The sequence below is a fragment of the Psammomys obesus genome, unplaced genomic scaffold (genome assembly GCF_907164565.1).
Source record: "Psammomys obesus unplaced genomic scaffold, mPsaObe1.curated_primary_1811, whole genome shotgun sequence".
NCBI classification, from domain to species: Eukaryota; Metazoa; Chordata; class Mammalia; order Rodentia; family Muridae; genus Psammomys; species Psammomys obesus.
Window position 1 is genome coordinate 69,499,911 of NW_026585504.1, and position 19,258 is coordinate 69,519,168.

Consider the following 19,258-nt stretch of genomic DNA (forward strand, 5'->3'; position numbering starts at 1 on the left):
ACACACACACACACACACACACACACACACACACACACACACACACATATATATATGAGAGCAGGCAACTAAAGATTACCATACATTTGAGGAAGCTACCAATGTTTTCTAGAATAAGCAAGATCAAAATAGGCAACTCAGCGGAAAGACTAAAGAGAGAGAAGAAAAGGCTGAAAACAGTCTACCAATAAGAGCCCCAAAGAGATGAATGAGAATGGAAAAGACAGAGCACTATGAAATAAGCCCTCAACGAAGGGCTTTGGGGAGAACATGTGGTAAAAAAACCTATGATTTCTTGGCAACTGGCAATTGATATTCAATTCTTGTACCTCTCCAAGGAGCATGATCCATACCCTTCCCCACCACAGACATGTAAAAGAGTTATCACCTTATTTTGACTTGCTGCTTTATTTTCTCCCCCCTCCCCCATATTAAAACCAAATACATTGAGTTTAGCACTATTCCTAATTTGTCTTTATATCCCTAGTGCCTAATGCCAGGGTCAAATAGACAGACAGTATCAGGGTACTATTAGCTGACATTGTTTTAAGGGGATAGGCTGAATTTCAATTTGAAGTAGCTCTGCAACCAGCTGCTGCACCAAGTTAAGGAGATAGTACAGAAGCATAAAACCTCTGGTGCAAAGATAGTCCCAGCATGTCCCACCACCTCCTTCCTCTCTCTCTCTCTCTCTCTCTCTCTCTCTCTCTCTCTCAAGTTAGTGTTTCTTTGGCTCTTCCTAGTTAATCCGTGTGGCTTCCCTGCAACCATATGTACTCTTTCCTGTGGGGGCTTCCTGGAATTTTCCATACACAGCCTCTATGTACAGTTGAGGCAGAGAATCTCAGAGTTCTTTGGGAAGTACTGTGATCTGACATCAAAGGCATTCCTACAACATCAGAAAGAAAATGAAAACCACTTTACCATGGCTTACAAGATAGCCAGCTCATTTGTGATGGAAACAGGGATAATGAACCAGCATACATATGTACAAGAATCACTAGGACTGCTCTCTGGAAGAAAAGCTGTGGGAAACTCCCCCTGGCACAAAATGCTAACTCAGGGAAATCAAAGCCTCTTCAGACAGAAGATGAAGGTGCATAGAAGCAGCTGGCTACTTGTGGTGGGTTCTGGATCTCTTGTTCAAAGGCATCTTTATTTAGAACTACCTGGGCTCTGCCCCTTCGTTCATCAAGATTTAAAAGTACTTAGAGATGATCAAACCTTGAATAATTTGTTCCCTCAAAAAAGGATTCAAGGTTGATAGAAGTAACAGCAAGAAGAGCACTGAAAAATACAGAGGGTTTCTTAATACCTTCATCTCTTTTTTTCAGTGTCCCACAAATCACACGTAATTTCTATTGCTGACAGGGTCAGTGAAAGCAGAGGTCCTTTCCTGTTTTCTTGAATAGAGCAAATAAGGGAAATGTTTCTTAGAAGAAGCTCTCCCTATTGTCTTCTCAACACTGAAAGAGCATGAGCGTATGTATAGCAAATAGCTTTCCAAAGCTATGGTATTATCAGGTTCCTACTTGAGGAAATCACTATCTCACGTAGGGTGACTAACACCCTGCTTTCCTCAAGACTACAATTCAGCACTAAAAATATGTCCCAGGAAACTATTTAAGAGATAGTCTAACTGTGTTTTCCTGGCTGGCCTTGAACTCAACAGATCCACCTGCCTCTGCTTCTCAAGTGTTGAATTAAAGGCATGTGACCATATGTGGCCCTCTATTCATGAGCACTAGGCTAACCAGCAAAAAGAATGGAAAGCCATCCAAATCTCAATCCTAAAACAAGCTCACCATACAAAAGCAAAAACTTTTAATCCCAGTCTGCAACTTTTCTGATAACCTATATAGAATCTTCAAACTCACTTGATCAATAACTATAGTCTGATATTTTGGAAATATGAATTTCTCAATCACTAACAGCCACACAGCACACGGGTATCAGAGCACAGTGTTTGCTGCTGCTTCTAAGGAAGAGTTGAGTGTAAAATCCAACAATCTTCACACCAACTCTCATCATCACGCTGACTTTTGCAGTGGGAGGAGGTCCCTCCAAATCCATGCAGCTAGGAGTCAGGGCAGGATTGAATCTCAGCTGACAGGATTGAATCTCACTGCTAAGCTGTCTAACTTAGCAGTCTAGAGCCAGTACACCCAGGTTTCTTGGTACTATTGACATTTGAAGCTTGATAATTATTGTGGCAAATTGTCCTACTCAGCCTCTACTTTTTATATGTCACTAGGCTTCCAACTCCTCCAGTTGTGACAACCAAAACCATCGGCAGATATTGCCACACATTCCATTTTGTAGAAATAGGAGATTTCTATTTTTTATTTTGAGATGACCCTTTCTAAGTCTGAATACTAGAGTCTGTTCTGCCCTCTCTGGAACTTCTTGGTGTCCTCTATTTTTTTCATTCCATCTAGATGTAAATATCTAAGCCTTCTTTGGGGACTTGGACAAATCTTTTTTTCTTTTTTGTTCCTTTCAAGACAGGGTTTCTCTGTGTAGCCCTGGCTGTGCTGGTACTGGACTGGCTTTGTAGACCAGGCTGACCTAAATTCACAGAGATCTGCCTGCCTCTGCCTCCTTGATTGTTGGGAATACAGGCCTAGCCCACTGCACCCAGCATTCATTTGCTTTTTAAATCAAAGTTTATGAAGGAAGATAAAGCTAACAGTTCTTTAGATACTGTACTTCCTCTGCTGCCTTACTGCAAAAACAGTAAACTGGGTCTAAGTTGGTTTGAGGTTTGCTGCTCAACTTCTGAGAAAAAGCAGCAAATAGCTAAGGCCCAAAATGCTTATTCAGTGGGAAAATAAAAGAAGTCCTATAATAACATGAGTCATTTGCTATACTAGAGGATGCTCCAGAAGCAAGTCCCAGCTCTTCTTGGGAGATATCTTAGAAGATACTTTAGAGTATTTAGATAGAGTATCTTAGAAGATACTCTAAAAAATAAAGAGAAGTAAAGCAATGAAAAGACAAGGTTCAGGGAACGCATCCACTCTGAAAGTGGCTCACAATGCCATGCTTCTATTTTTAAAGTCTTAACTTCATTTGAGAGAAATGAAAACTTGGGGTACAAAGAGAACCATCTATTATTTGGCCCCAGAGTATAAGAGTCAGAGAGTAGAAATTCAAAACAATTGAAGCATCACTGGAGATAAATTAGATGATCACTCAAGTATATTTACCAACAGTTGCCATGAGATACTGGCCACACCTAAGCTTCTGGATAAAAAATTTGGAACTCTATGATCTCAAATGCTTGTGAAGCACAACACCACTGCCTGCCCATCCTGTGAAGGAAGGGGGTGAGACACTGGAGGGGGAAGATGGAGGGAGGGAGAGATGAGGGAGGAAGGGAGTAAAAGAGGGAGGGAAGGATAGAGGGAGGGAGAAATAAATACAGAAAATAATTTTCACCTCTAAATAGGTTAGGGCACTCTGGAAAATGATGCATAGTGCTAACACAAACAAACTCTGGGAGGGGTCTGTAGAAACTACAAGTTGTAAAACTGATGCATTCCTCCTATGGTGGCAGGAACTTCCTTGGTGGATACATGTTTTCAACATAGTTAACAAAATGGCTGAGCAGCTCTGGGGCACACAGCCATATCGGCCCATGAGCCTGCAGTCCAAGAGTTCAAAGTAGACTTGTGTTCTTTTCTCCAAGCCTTATCTTTCTGATGTGTTTTGCAATGTTCTCCTTGCCTGAAACTGTATTTTACATTGCAGACTTTAGGAATCTGTGTGTCCCTTTATAGCATCTGCTCTAATCTCAAACCATAATTAATCTAAGGTCTGATGCATAACTTAAAACTATAAATTCTTTCCAATAAGTACAAGTGCAATGGAGGCTTCATTCCTTGCCATGAAGTTTGGGGTTCCTAGCTTGCTGGTAAGAGTGACAGCTGTGCTGGTAAATCTAAACCTTGACTGGTTTCTCTCAGTGGTGCCCCAGATGAAGCCAGAGTAAGATTGCACAACTGGAAAAACATTTGGCTTGTTTGCCTTTGAAAAGAATTGAGTGTGGAAAAAAAAGTATGGGTGGGGTTGCCCCTGATGGGGACTATGCACTGTTCTCAGCCTTAGCTGAGTTCTGTTGCTGATGTGATTATGGCTACAAACTGCCAAATGCTGCTTCTCTTTGTGATCCAAAAGCTAGGCAGTCCATCAGATTTACCGAATAAAGCTCGTTCAGGACCTTCATCAAATCATCTTGGAGCTGCTGGCCAACTTCTTTACTCTGTAAAGAAAAGAGGAAGGAAGGTTAATTGAAAAATGGAAGGAGATGGGAGGTGATAGCAAAGGCAAGAGCAGCACAAGCTCTACAAATGACACAGACTCAATTATAGCCCATTATTTAACCTAGCAAATCAGATAACCAATTACAGTCAGATTACTCAGAGTTTTAATGAAATGAAATGGGCCCTTCCTATAGCTCAGTAGATACTGGAAGGCAATCCTGTAGAGAGAAAATGGGTTATAGCCCTTGACTTTTCAATTGGTCCCAAATGCAGGCCTGAGAGCCACATCCTACCTAGGAACTGTGGTTAGGTAGATAGAGCATGCTTTCTCAGATATTTGTAGGCAAACAGTCCATTGGATTACTAAGGAAAGTAAGATATACAACAGAATGATAGACAAAGAAAAGAATATAAATATTCAAGGACTTCAAAGACCTTAAATGCAACAGAAAACTCTAGGCAGGAAGGTACTGTACTTCTACCTAATAGCATACAGCCCGAAAGCAAGCTAGAATCCATAGGACTGGCCTGCACATTCCTTCTCCATAGAAGGAAAAACCACCTAAAATTTAGTGCATCATTTGTTTTTTTCTGGCACAGATGACCTATAGATCTTAACAATTCTCTCTTGCTTCATTTCTTCCCCAAATTCTTCTAACAGTGGTTCTTCAGCAATAATTTCTTACAGTGTTAGTTAATACTACCTGACTCTGATAATATATGTTGAGGAGTTTCCAACAGGCTAAGTCTGTGCAGCAGTAGCTCTCCAATCCTTTGCTACTCCTCACTGTAGGCTGGCATCTAACCATGAAGAATAGTAAAAATAAAAGAATGAGGAAGTAGGAAAGAAACCTTCCACACCAAATGTTAGCCAAGCCCAAGAATGCAGAGAATGAAAATGATCGGCATCATGGAGTTACTGTATTTCAATACCAAAAATTCAAATACCTATAACACATAAGCACACTTTTAACTTTTCTGTACTGGAAATTGAACTTGGGTCTTATGGGTACCAGGTAAGCACTCTATCACTGAGCTGCAGCTCCAGCCCCTAAATGACACTCATCACAGCTCATTTTCAAAGTAAAAGAAGAGTCCTTTCATTATACTGCTTCTTTCAAGGTGTGTGTGTGTGTGTGTGTGTGTGTGTGTGTGTATGAGAGAGAGAGAGAGAGAGAGAGCAGAGAAAATTTGAATAAGTCAATTCTCTCCAACATATAGTTTCTGTTCATCAAACTCAGGTTGTCAGGATTGTTGGCAATAACTCTTTATTCACTGAGTTATTTTGCCAGCCTGAACCTGAGCATTTTAAAAACGGTTTCCCACTTTACTATTAAGCTCTTTACTTATTTTTCTTCTATTAGGGCATTCATTATGGAATATATGGAATATATAGGTGTGACTGCTATCATGAATAGCTATGTGCTTCGTATTTGGCAATTTTTTAAATGGGGTGAAAAGACCCTCAATTAGCAACTATAAAAGTTATTGCTAGTTTCAGCTTTCCTATCACCTGCTGTGCATTTGTTACTTTTATTGTTGCTTTGACAAAATACCTTTCAAGAAGCAATTTAAGGAAGGCATGGTTTATTGTAGCTTACAGTTTAAAAGGATAAATTCCATTTTGGTGGGGAAGGTATGGTGGCAGAAATGGGGAAGCTGGCAGACCAGGGAGTAGAGAATGAGTAGGCTCTAAAGATGGGAGATAAAATTTTAAGACCTGTCCCCACAGTGATCCGCTTCTTCCAAGAAATTTCCAACTCCTAAAGGTTCCATAACTTTCCTAAATAGTGCCATCATCTAGGGACCAAGTGTTCAAACACATGAGCCTATGAAAAACATTTCATATTCAAACCACAGCATTTGCTATAATTTGGTTGCTCTCGTTAATTTCTCTGGGCTTAATTTCTCTTCTGTAAAATGAAAGTCTTCCCCTCATATTGTATGATTTGGAGCTTTGAAATGTTTAGAGAAAAACACAGGATATTCCACAATATATGCATTGACAAGGACATTCTAATAGCACAGGAAAATAATCTTTAAAAATGAGAAAGTGGATTACACCAAATTGAAAAACCTTTTTTTGCATAAAAGAAATAAGTAGTACCAGAGTGAAGAGAACCTATAGAATGGGAGACAGGTCTTTTCCAAGTAAACAATCTACAAATACCTTCAAAAATTAAACACCCCAATGCCTAAAATACTATTAAAAAAAAAAAAACCTTTCCTTTTTTAAAAGAAAATTTTCATTTTATTCACCCAGTGAATAAATAGGTTAATAAACTGAACAGATAGTTCCTAAAGGAAGAAATACAAGTGGCCAGTAAATATTTGAAAAAATATTTGCAAATTCTTAGCCATCAGAGAAATGCAAATTAAGTTACTTTTAGATTCTATCACATCCTAGTCAAAATGGTGTCATAAGAAAACAGTAACAACAAAGCTGCATTCTCAAAAACTAAAGCAGAGTTGTATGAGCCAGCTCTACCAATATTAGGAATACACCTAAAAGACTTTAAGCAAACATACCAGGGATACATGTAAATACATGTTTATTGCTGCACTATTCATAATATCCAGGAAAGGGAACCATCCTAGATGTTCATAACAAATGAATAATAAAATGTGATGCATATACACAAGAAAACTTTATGTAGTCATAAAAAAATGAAATCACAGCTTGAAGAAAATGGATGTAACTGGGAAATGTTAAATGAAATAAGTAAATAAGTCAGACTCAGAAAAGCAAACACTGCATTTGTTCTCTCATTCAGAATCCAGACTTAAAACTGCATGTGTAGGTCATGAAACTAGAAAGAGCATTATGAAAGAGGAAGAAGAGATTTTAAGAGAGCTGGGAAATAGAGTAATGGAATACATGTAATAAGAAAGCAGAAGTGGTGTTAATTGGGTAGAGAAAGGGAAACAGCTGGATCAAGTGTAAAGAAAGGACACAGGAACACATGAAAAACTATAAGGGAGAGGAACAAGAGAGAACAAAATATAATGACACATATGTATTATGATGCCAGGATGAAACTCATTACTTTATATGCTAGCCTAAAATACTATTTAAAAAAAAAAAAAAAAACCTTTCCTTTTTTTAAAGAAAATTTTCATTTTATTATTTGTTTTACATTTTATTCACTTTGTATCCCGATTGTAGGCCCCTCTCTCATCTCCTCTGAGCCCTACCCATCCTCTCTCTACCCCCCCCCATCACCTTCTCTAGTCTAATGAAAAGGAGTTCCCCTCCCTTGCCATCTGACCTTAGCCTATCAAGTCTTATCAGGACTGCCTGGATTCTCTTCCTCTGTGACCTGGTAAGGCCACCCTGTCAGATGGAAGTGACCAAGGAGCAGGCATCAGAGTTCATGTCAGAAACAGAAATAGCCCCTGCTTCCCTTACTAGGGAACCTACACTGGATACTGAGCCGCCTATTGGCTACATCTGAGCCGGGGTCTAGGTCCTCTCCATGCATGGTCCTTGGTTGATGCATCAGTCTCTGCAGGTCCTCCTGGGCCCAGACTTGTTGCATTTGTTGGTTTCCTTGTGGAATTCCTGTCTCTACCCCTCTCTTCTTCTATAAGACAAGCTACACTCTGCCCAAAGTTTAGCTGTGTACCTCTGCATCTGTTTCAAACCTTTTCTAATCGTTCCAGTTTGGTTTCTCTGCTGCTATGATAAAACACTGATCAAAAGCAATTTGGGGAAAGAAAGGGGTTGTTTGGCTTACAGCTTATAGCTCAGACAATGTCCATTATTGAGGGAAGCCAGGGCAGAAGCTCAAGGCAAGAACAGAAGAAAGACCATGAAGGAATGCCACTTACTGTCTAGTTTCCAGGCTCACAGTCAGCTGCATTTCTTATACAGCCTAGGTCTAACTGCCTAGGATTGGTACTACCCACAGCGGGCTAAGCCTCCTCTACAATTGGCCATTTAAAAATGTCTCACTGAGCTCTTCTGGTCTCAGATGGGGCGGGAGCTGTGGGTTACCACACAGACATGACCAAGTCCAAGAACCACACCACACACAACCAGTCTTGCAAATGGCACAGAAATGGCATCAAGAAACCCTGGTCACAAAGATACGAAGCTCTTAAGGGGGTGGAACATGCGCTTTGCCAAGAAGCACAAGAAAGGCCTGAAGAAGATGCAGGCAAAGAACAAAAAGGCAATGAGTGTGCTAGCAGAGGCCATCAAAGCCCTTGTGAAGCTTGAGGCCGTTGAGCTCAAGATGCCAGAGGGCTTCAGACACAAAGTCAGCCATCTGACTTTCATCACTCATCCCATGCTTAAGCAGATTCAAAGTGACATGGCCAAGGGTTGTAGGCTCTGCCAACCAAACCCAAGGTTCAAACCAACGCAGAGACCACAGCTCTGGGTAAGGCCAAGGCTTCAGCTCCAGTTCAGGCTCCCAAAGGAAAGGCTTTTGTTAATGTGAAGACAGATGGACTGGTGTGACCCACCTACACACTATTTATAGATGACCAGTGTCCTATGCTGTTTTTACAAATAAACCTGAGGCAAGATTTGTGGGGGAAAAAAAGTCTCACAGACATGCTAGGGATAATCTGACATAGGTAATTCCTGAACTGAGGCTCCTACTTCCCAGTTGACTGTTTAGGTCAATGTCAAGTTGACAGCTGAAGCCTACTATGACACCAACTTCTATCATTCTATGGTTCAACATGATGTTTTGCCTGTCTCCTTGTAAGAAGACATTACATATTAGTCTTTATTGTAAAAAGCATTACATATTAGTCTTTTCTGTCAAACACATAAAACTTTTGTTTATAACAAAAAATCTGAATCTTTTTCTCTCCACTGGCCTGTAAAACCTTTGTGTAAATGCCTTAATCCCCTACACAGTAAAGCTTCTATTCATACAAATGGCCTACTGCATTCTTGGAACTTAAGTGGCTGGCCCCCTTCTTATTTTCTTTGTGTTGATTCTTATAAAACTAGCAAATCATGAAGGACTGAGATGGGACCCCATCAGTTGGAAAAGGCAGTTACTACCTGCTTTAGAATAAAAAGCAAGAATATCTCCTGGCCTTGTGTGCTTGTTTACTCTTGATCAACAGTAAAAGTCTTGCCTTATTGACACTTTGATTGGAATAGTGGTCTCTTTCTTCGTGGCTCCAGCTTATTTCTAGTCGTATGTCCATATTAGAGTCAAACAGGTTGGCTTCAGAGCAGAGTAAAAGACAATGCACTAAACAGTCACTTAATCTCACAGAAATTCTATTTAAAAATCTGTGTAATTGTCTCATTTATTTCCTCAGGTGAAAGAATGAGATGAGAGCCATACCCAAGTTGTGCAAATAGAAAACTTGGGCTGTGTGCAAATATGTTTTCCCTGTTCTAATTATCCCTAGGCCTAGGTCTGGAAGCTTCTAGCCTCCATACAATCTAGTCTTCCAAGCTGACAGAGTCAATCCAGCTTCTCATTGAGGATATTTGACCAGCAAATAACCAAAATGAGATTTAAGGTCATGATTACTTATTCCAAGTCTTAAGATTTAAGCCTGGGAGTTTTGCAGTGCACATGATGTTGGAGTTCCATGATGTTGGAAGGGACAGCTTTGACATTAGATTGTTCTTCCTCAGTCTTTTTAACTTTACCTCAAAGTGAATCCTAGTTCATAGGGTCTCAGTAAATGCAGAATAACTCTTCTCAGGGCTATCATTCATTTTCAACATAGTTCAGGGTTTCTAATGTTAAATTTAGGAGATGCAGTATTTGTGTGATTTCTTACTTGGTTTCTAAATGTTTGATTAAAATATTTGATAATGATCATAAAGTGTAAGAAAAAAAAAAAGACAATGCACAAGTTCTCTGCAAGGACCCAGATGCTAGCAAAAATGAAAGCTTCAGGGGCATCTTCCCTGTTCTAGATTTCCCATTCCTAGCACCTTTCATTCAGTCAGTTACCTGGGAAGAGAGTAGTTTTCAACTGTTGGGAAAATGCATCTCATTTATGACTTCATACTGCAGTCCTTCCATGGTGAGGAAGGCTGAGCTCCACAGAAGGAATAGAGGGCCAAGGAGGTGAAGAAAGTAGAAGGCTCCCCATCTGCCTCAGAGTCAGCAAGGTCAGAGGTGATCAGGAGTATCACTATCACCTGCCCACCCTCCCAGCTCTAGAAGCTCCCCTTGCCAACCTTCCAGCCCTTCTCACCTCATCCTTACGTTAAAATGGGAAACATTAAATGAGACAGCACCTAATCCTATGCTATGTTGCTTAGACAGGACTTAAATAGACAAGTAAGAGTCCAGGAGTGGAAAGAGGAAGGGAGGGGGCAAGAGGGAAAGTCTAACCAATAAAATAGCAATTAAGACAGGCAGATGTTTCCTTTTGTGTTCTGATTAGTTGGGAAGACCAATAAACTATTATCCCTGTTTATTTGAACAAGCTGCTGAAGCAATCAGATTTACCACTCCCTTTGGCTGGGCTGGGAACATACGTGTAGCTAGTTCTAGTTAGCTCAGTTAAAATACACAATTAAAGCTCCTAACATGAGCAATTCTGACCCATAAGAGAGGCAAGAACTGGCCAGTGTCTCCTTTTACAGATGATAAAAGGCCACCTGTTCTCTCTCTCAGAAGCCTTAGTATGCCTTTGGGGGTGGGGGGTGGGGTGGGGGAAGCAAGGCCTCAGGAAGTGCTTCCATGCAGATCTCTACTGAGGGGTTAAAGGAGCTGGGAAGCTACAAGGGAGCCCCACCCAAAGACAAGGAGCACATTTATCCCTAGGAACAACAAAGCTGATGAAGTCAAGTACAAGACAATGAGGGCTGCAGAGCTCTCCCTTCTCTATAAAAGAAGCGAAGGGTTTCTAGGCAGGGAAGAAAGGGATTTACAGTGCAGTCTTTGTGCGCCAACCCAGGGCCTGGGTCTCTTTAAAATTTCTTGGAAGAGAATGAGTCATCCAAACATTGCAAGAAACCAAACAGAAGCTGGGGGTGGTTAACTTTGTGTGTGTGTGTGTGTGTGTGTGTGTGTGTGTTTGCATAGTTATCTTTGGTGGGGGGAGAAAAGAAAAGAAAGGTAGCTAAATTTAGAATAGAAACCTGGCACAATTAACAATACACTAGGAAGTTCGATGGTATGCTCAGATCTGGATCTTGTGTTTTGAAACTCATCACAACCTTTTTGGCCAGAGTGGGAGCCACACTCTGCCTAAAGCAGGGGTAGTCAGGAAAAAGATTGCAAAAGCTCCTTCCAGCTGTGTGCTTACAAAGCCAGCAAGAAGTCTTCCTTTTCTAACAGATAAGGACTGGATAGAACTGGAACATACAGCTTCATCTCCACACTGTCCCAAAGTACACATCCCCATCCCACCCAAGAGCAAGGCAGCAAAAGGTGTGGTCTGTTCTCCTGGATGTAGGACTGTCACTTGTCCCTTTTTAAAGATTTACATCATTATTTTTAATTATGTGTAGGTGTGTGTGTCTGCATGTGGGTATGTGCAAGTGAGTGCAGATGCCTGAGGGAGCCAGAGGCATCAGATCACCTGGGTCTGTAGTCACAGACAGTTATGAGCTGACAGATGATGGGACCTAACTAAACATGGGCCCTCTGGAAAAGCATCAGTGCTCTTAGCCATTAAGCCATCTCTGCAGCTACTTCCCCCATTTTTGTACTTTCTTAAAATAATACATTTCCTGAATGTCAATGGGACTGTCTGTTAGCTTAAAAATAAAATAAAAAAAAAACAAATGAACAAATAAACAAAACCCCACCAATTATAAAAGAGTTTTAAACTAGTTTGTACCAGAAGAATCACAGATTCTTTAATTTTCTACTTATTCAGACCAGTACATTTTGCCTATCTACACCATAAAACTTTTATTAGACACAAAAATCTCTCCTTATTTGTATATGTGTATATTTATGAAAGCATGTTTCTGCCATGTGGTAGGAACTAATTTCAGTTGGTCCCAAGGCTGAAGCTGTCAGCAGGTAGCAACAGCAGGGTTATTTAATTCTGTGACATGGAGACTGTGTCAGCAGTTTTCCAAAAGAGAATCCAATGTTGACGTGCACAGATCTCCACCAGTGCTGGCACCCTCTCTTCACCCTCAAAGATATATTGGAGGCCAACTGTTCAAAATAATATCTGGTTTAAAACTGAATCAACATTTCCAGATCACAGAGGAAAGGGATGTAAGTGTTCTATTAAGCTCTGCAGCAGGAGAAATGCCACCAAATCTGGGGTGAAGGTTTCGGGGGCACTCTATTTCAAAGAGGTCAAGTTCCTGAGCTGGCACTTTGCCCAGAATGCTTTCAATGGTTAGGACAGGACTCAAGGGAGCCGGCTATTTTGGTTTCAGAAGGATGTTAGGTGATGGTGGTAACTTGTCCTCTCCTATCCAACTTAGTTCAGAACAAAACAAAACAAAACAAAAACCAAATAGTGGTGCAGTGGGGGCTATTTCTGCAGGGATTCAGAGTGGTGATTTAGCAGGTCAGAGGTGAGAAATTCCTTCTGAATTTTCCTTCAACCATATTTCCTTGCCTGTGTGTAAGAGCCTTGCAAGTTCCCATACACCCCCTGATGAGGAAACCAACAATGATTCTAGCACAGTTGAGCTCTACTGGGACCTTGTACTCTGGGAGATCAAGGCCATACAATAAACAAATATAGTGTGCTGGGGGTGTAGTTTGGTAGTAGAAGGCTTGCCTAGTAGCTCAAGGCCTTGGTGGCGAATCTCTAGTATGGCAAATAATAATAACAATAGTAATTACATTGCAGCACAAATATTTTGTAGAAAGGCTAGCTTGGAGTTGCCATGTGAGAGACACTAAGAGTGCTTTGACATTCTGAATTTGGGTAGGAGGCAAGGATGTTCAGTTTTGAAATTATAATCCAGTATGTCTACAATGAAAACCTTTATGTGTAGCGCCTTCTTGTATTTCCTATGCTGTTCTACTCTTTAAAGACTAGTCATAACTCACTAAATTTAAAGTTGCAGTGACAGGATTAGAGCCCACCAACCAAAACAGGAGCTAAATAACTTCTCCTCTTGAGATAGCTGATTACAGTTCAAAGTAGACTTAAGCTCAATTACTGGATTCTGGCAAGGCAGAAAGACAGCTGGATTTTAGAGAATGTACAAAAAAAAAAAAAATCCACCAGCAAATATTTATAGAACATCTATTATATGTTATATACTTGTGGCTTGAATATAAAACAGAGAGTTTAAAAGTTCACAGTCTGCTGAGAAAGATAGACATTGACCTGATATCTGAGCCTACCAGAATGTAAGTCTTTCCATCTCAAAGACATTAACAGAAATGGAATGATCTCAGTTTAAGGATTTCTTTTTTTTTTTTTTTCTTATCTCAGTCTAGCTGCCAGAAACAGAAATCTGAGTTTTTAAAAATCCAGCTATTACACAGTAAATCCTTCTGCTTTGCATTTGCTGAAACAAATGGCTGTTTCAGTTATATGACAGTGCTTCAGTGTAAGTGAATTTCAAAAGCTTATATATTGACTTTTTTAAAAGTTTGGAATCTTTTGATCTTGTAAGTACCATAAAACTAATCTCACCAATAGTAATTTTATTCAGAAGTTAATGAGTATAGCTAAATTTTCCCAGGGAGTCTTATTTCAGAAGAAATATCAGGAACTCAACACACTATAAATCCTACTACTTGTTTCAGATTCCTGTTGAATTGTCTTTAAAACAAAAACAAAGTATTAAAAAACCCCAAAGCCCTCTCCCTTCATCCCTTGCCACCTGTGAGAACAGGCACCTGGGCAGCACAGTAGAGCTGCCCCACCTCTCTGCTACAAGGTGGCATGGGTAGAACAGGGGAAATGTCCCCTACCTAGGGTAGTCCAGAGAGCTGGCTCTGAGGGCACAGAACAGGAGAGCTAGCTCTGCTCCCTCACTCGCTGTAGCACTCAGGGGAACGAGCCCTGAACCTTGCCTGGGCAACAGGCAAGGCTCTGAAGGCATGAGTAAATCAGTCCCAAGGGCATGAGAGCAAGAGAGCTGACCCTGCAGGATCTCCATGACACAGGGGAACAACAGGCTAATCAGGAGGAGTCCCAGTGAGGATACAATATTGATGATGTTACAGAAGCCAGAGATTTCAAATCAGACAAATGACTCATTGGAAGACAAGATGTTTGGACAGAGGGTTATACTGTGGGACACACAGCTTCCATGATGAGATGTTTTCTATACTTTATTTCTTTGAGAGAGTGTGTGTGTGTGTGTGTGTGTGTTTTATTGTTTTTGCAGGGGCAGGTTGCAAGGGTGAAAATGGATATGAGAAGACAGAGATGAGCGGGATTAGGGTGCATGATGTGAAACTCAAAAAGAATCAAATAAATGTTAAAAACAAAACACAACAACAAACAAAATTCTCAAAGCCACTAAAATATAAAAACACTGAAAACTAATGGAGAGATTTCTCCAGCAGCTTACATCTGTCATAGACTTAAGACTATTATATGTTAGCAACTGCAGTGTTTGTCTTGTATAAAGTTTACTATTTTTAGAGAAGCATCAGAGCTCAATAATGAAAAATAAAAGAGCTTTACTATTTCCCTATTGTCACTCTTCAGCAGTTAACAAGTTAGTATATTTTTGAATTGGACTGTGTTAGAATGCACGATTTTAAAAACTGCTGCTTAAATTATAAAAATGAGTAAATATCTTTCAATGATAAGCTTAAACTTATCAATAAATAGGTATAGGCTGGATAAACACATTAAAAATTATATCCAAATCTCTGAGTCTTCAAGAAATACTGGTAAAGATACAGACTGAGAGACAAAGGACAGAAAAGAATCTATGAAGAAATGGTAGCTGGAAAACAGGCTGGCATAACTATTCTAAAATCTGAAATAAAATCAAAATTAGTCAAAAGAGATAAAGAAAGCCATTGCACACTAATAAAGAAAAGAAATCATTAAGAAGATACAACTATAAGATATATGCAAAAACATTCTAGCTCCCAATTTCATAAAGTAAACACTGATGGACATAAAAGGTCAGCTAGGTCACAAATCAATGATAATACAGAGTGATTTCAATACTTTAGTTTCATCTTTAAGTACATCATCCATACTAAAAACCATCAAAGAAGTCTTAGGACTGAACTACACCATGTTTCAAATGGATTTAGCAGATAAAGACAAAATATTCTAAAAGTTGCACTATATATATATTTTTTCAGCATCCCATGTACCCTTCTCTAAAGCATGCCACATTCTAGCCACAAAGTTTTACAAAAATAATTGTTTTACTAAAATAATTGTTATTTTTCCCACCAGAATACAATTAAACAAGAAAATAACAGTAAGAAAAATCATAGAAATTATTTAAAAATATGTATATGGAAAATAAACTCTAAGATAAGAAATCAGAAATTTAAAAGTTCTTAGGATCAAATAAAAGCACAGCTAACTAGAACATATGGGATATAGCTTAGGCAGTTCTAAGAAGAAAGTTATAGTTATGAGAACTTATATTAAAAATATACAAAACAACAACAACAAAAAACAAACAACCCTCTCTTAAACCTAATAATGTACTTACTTTTGGACCTAAGAAAAAACAAGAACATGCCATACCCCAAAGCAGTAGACAGTAAGAATGAAGTAACAATGAAAGTAAAAGCAGAAATCAATAAAATGGACACCAAAAGAACAATACAAAGAATCAAAGAGTTGGCTTTTAGAAAAAAATAAACAGGACTGACAAACCATTAGCTAATGAGAGGTTACTGTAGATTCCAGTGATAACCATAAATTCATTAGTGATTACTATGAAAAGCTCCTACACAAGCCTACCAGCATTAATGAAAGAAGATACAAACAAGTTAAACAAATCCATAACAATAAGTAATAATAAAGTAGCAATAAAGTCTACCGACACTAAAGTGCCAGGATCAAAAGAACTCACCACCAAATATTAAACCTTTTAAGAAGAACAAACACCAATGCTCTCCAATCTGTTCCATCACACAGAAAGGGAGGGAACACTGTGTCAAACCTTCTCTAAAACCACCATTACACAGATACCAAAACCAGACAAGACACAATACATAAAGAAAGCTATGTAGTTCAATTTCCCCATAAACACAGACACAAAAATTGTTACAAACTGAATTCAAGAATGCATTAAGGTCATACACATGACATAAATATATATACTGCCCCCCCCCCCGCAGGGGACTATTTCAACATATGGAAATCATGAAGTATGATATAGTACATAAGTAGATTTAAGAACAGAAGTCACATGAGCATCAAACCAATGCAGAAAAGGCCCCTGACTAAATTTAACATTTCTTCATGATGAAAAGCTCAGAAGAAACTAGAAAAAGAACATACTTCTGTATAATAAAAACAAACTCAGCCAAGATTTACTGCATTGGGACAAGCAGCCCTTTCCCCTAAAATCTGAAACCTACTTTTCTAAGTGAAATAGATAATCCAGACAAGACTGAATCTCACTGGATTTGGGACAGGTGAATAGGCATAGGAGGCGTGGAGATACCGAAGTCCACCTGTTCTCTCAAGATCTTTAATACACAGTCTGATTATTTCCTTATGTGTGTTCCAACCTCTTAGAAAGATACATGTTATACTAAGAAAATAAGTTCAAAACAACATCCCAGAAAGAAAAGTCACATCTAAGCCTTCACTATTAAGTTATCATTAATAATAATTGCTGTCTTGGCAAATCTCCACTGCTATAACTCTTCAGGATTATGACTTGAATGAGACTGTATGTCTTCAGGTTCTGATCTCACATTCCAAAAACATTCATTAAAGTTTTCTTGAAGGTGAAGATCTACCCCATTTCCAAGGCTGGACATCAGAGGCATAGAAACTATATCTAGGTGACTTTGGCTACCTTCACATAGACTGGAACACACAAGGAACAAAATCTACATAGGCAAAGAGGATACAGTAGACATAAAATGAGCTCAGGAAAAACAAAACAAAACAAAACAAAACAAAAAACAAACAAGCAATGGTTTAGAAAGAAGAGCCAGAATAATAAGGTGCTTGCAAGCACATGCCTTCCTACAATAACAAATCCCAGGAGCTGGAAAGTAGAAGAATGCCTGTGTGATTCCCAGATGGCTGGGCTGGGACAAGAGGTAACAGAGCTCATCTGAAAGTTGGCATGAAAACACCAAGAAGAGGAAAGCAGCCTGGTAGGAAATGAAACAGTCAGCAGCACCCTACAGGAAATGCCTAAATGAGAAAACTGCTGATGAAATAAGAAAGAGGAACTTAGCAGTAAAGCCAATTCATCAGGAATCAGTCTAGTGTTAAAAGTCTTGACTCGCCTTAAAATCCTAGTATAGAGAAAGGAAGAGGCTCCAGAGGATTTAATCATGAATATAACATTTTCTTGACACGTCAGGTGCCAGGGTTGGCTCTAGAAGGAACATAATGCCAAGTTTAGAATACTGAGTAGAAATCCCAGCTAAGGTGGTGGATTATATCTTCTTGTCTTTGTACATGCTAATTACAGGTGCAGCTATTCCCACCAGTCAACACTTTTTATAAAATCTATATTTTTTTGGATAGCACTTTCTCTTGCTAGCACCTCATTCCACAAGAATCATTAACTGCGAGAAAGAAATGGCCAGAGTTCGAGTTCTGATAATCCAGTTAGGAGCTAGAAATATAACTCAGTGGTACAATGTGGACAAAGCCTGAGGTGTGGCGTTGATCTCTAGCACTGAGTTAGGACAGTAGTGTGTGTGACAGTGATGGACAAAACTAGTCTAATATGATGTCTCACCAAAAGCGTCAATATTTCCTCTCCAATACAGACTTAGACTTTAAATGGTCTACATTTCAAGTAGTGCTTTGGTGGTGGAATGGTCAGAAGAGCTGCTGGACACAGTTCTTAAGTCATTAAGGTCAAAGTTGTATTTTTCAGTATTTTTTACTGATTTTTTTTCATTTCCTCTAAATCCTGTTCATTTGAAAAAATTGTATGGTTTAAGCTATGTTATTAACCATATTATTTCTTCTTGGTAATTTTATTTTTTTACCAGAAAATATCTCTTCATATTTAATAATATTTTCTGCATTAAAATTTACTTGGTCTGAATTTGTTAGTTATGTTTTTCTATTATTTAAGCTATTCTGTATCCTTATATTTAAAATGTATTCGTTTTTTTCTCCCTCTCCTTTTTTTTTCAGACACGGTCTCATTAAGTATGCAGCCAGGTAAGCCATGAACTTAACTGATGCAGCCCAGCCTGGCCTTTAACTTGGACTCCTCTAGCCTCAGGTTCATGAGGGTTAGGATTACAGGGGTGGCCCATCATATCTAATTTTTATCTATTCTCTTATATATAACAAATACTATATTGAAAAAATTCTGATTGAAAACTATACTTGCCTTTTCATTTGCATAAGTCAGTTTATATTTATAAATAATCATACATTCTGGTTTAAATCTACCAACTTACTGTTTGCTATCTAATCTACCCAGCTTGTTCATGTTCCCCTTTCCTCTCTCTCTCTTATCTTCCTTTTTCTCTACTATTTAAAAATAATTCAGTAAGAATTACCTCATTTAGTATATTGTTTTATATGTCTTGACAAATGCAGTTTTGAATCATGACCAAAATTAAAACACCATCAGCCACCAAACGAGTGGGTGTTACCCTTTGTGGTCAAGTCCTCCTCTACTGACAACTAGAATCCAGTCTATATGCCCAGGTAACCCATTGGCTGATGCGTTCTTTCCTTCTTTTTCCTATGGTTTATAGTTTTTCTTTTCTTAGATTGGTAGTGACACTATTCTATTAGTGGTTACCATAACTTAAAATTTGTATTCCCTTTTCAATGTTTTGTTTTGCTTTGTTTTTTGCTACAGGGTCTCACCATGCAACCAAGGCAGGCCTAACTTGCCATCCTGCCTGAGATTTCTAATGTGCTACGATTATTTTGGTGTGTCCCACCATACCCAGATTACATCATGTATTCTTTTT

General features: G+C 39.0%; 1 protein-coding gene across 3 annotated transcripts in view; it reads right to left on the reverse strand.

The window, feature by feature from the left end:
• Window positions 1-19,258, reverse strand: part of Srgap2 (SLIT-ROBO Rho GTPase activating protein 2) — a 221,872-nt gene that overhangs the window by 65,474 nt on the left and 137,140 nt on the right. For all 3 annotated transcript variants that reach the window (XM_055602569.1, XM_055602563.1, XM_055602574.1), the window contains exon 5: window positions 4,202-4,264. In XM_055602569.1, the coding sequence (XP_055458544.1) occupies window positions 4,202-4,264 (63 nt within the window). The remainder of the gene's footprint in view (window positions 1-4,201; window positions 4,265-19,258) is intronic.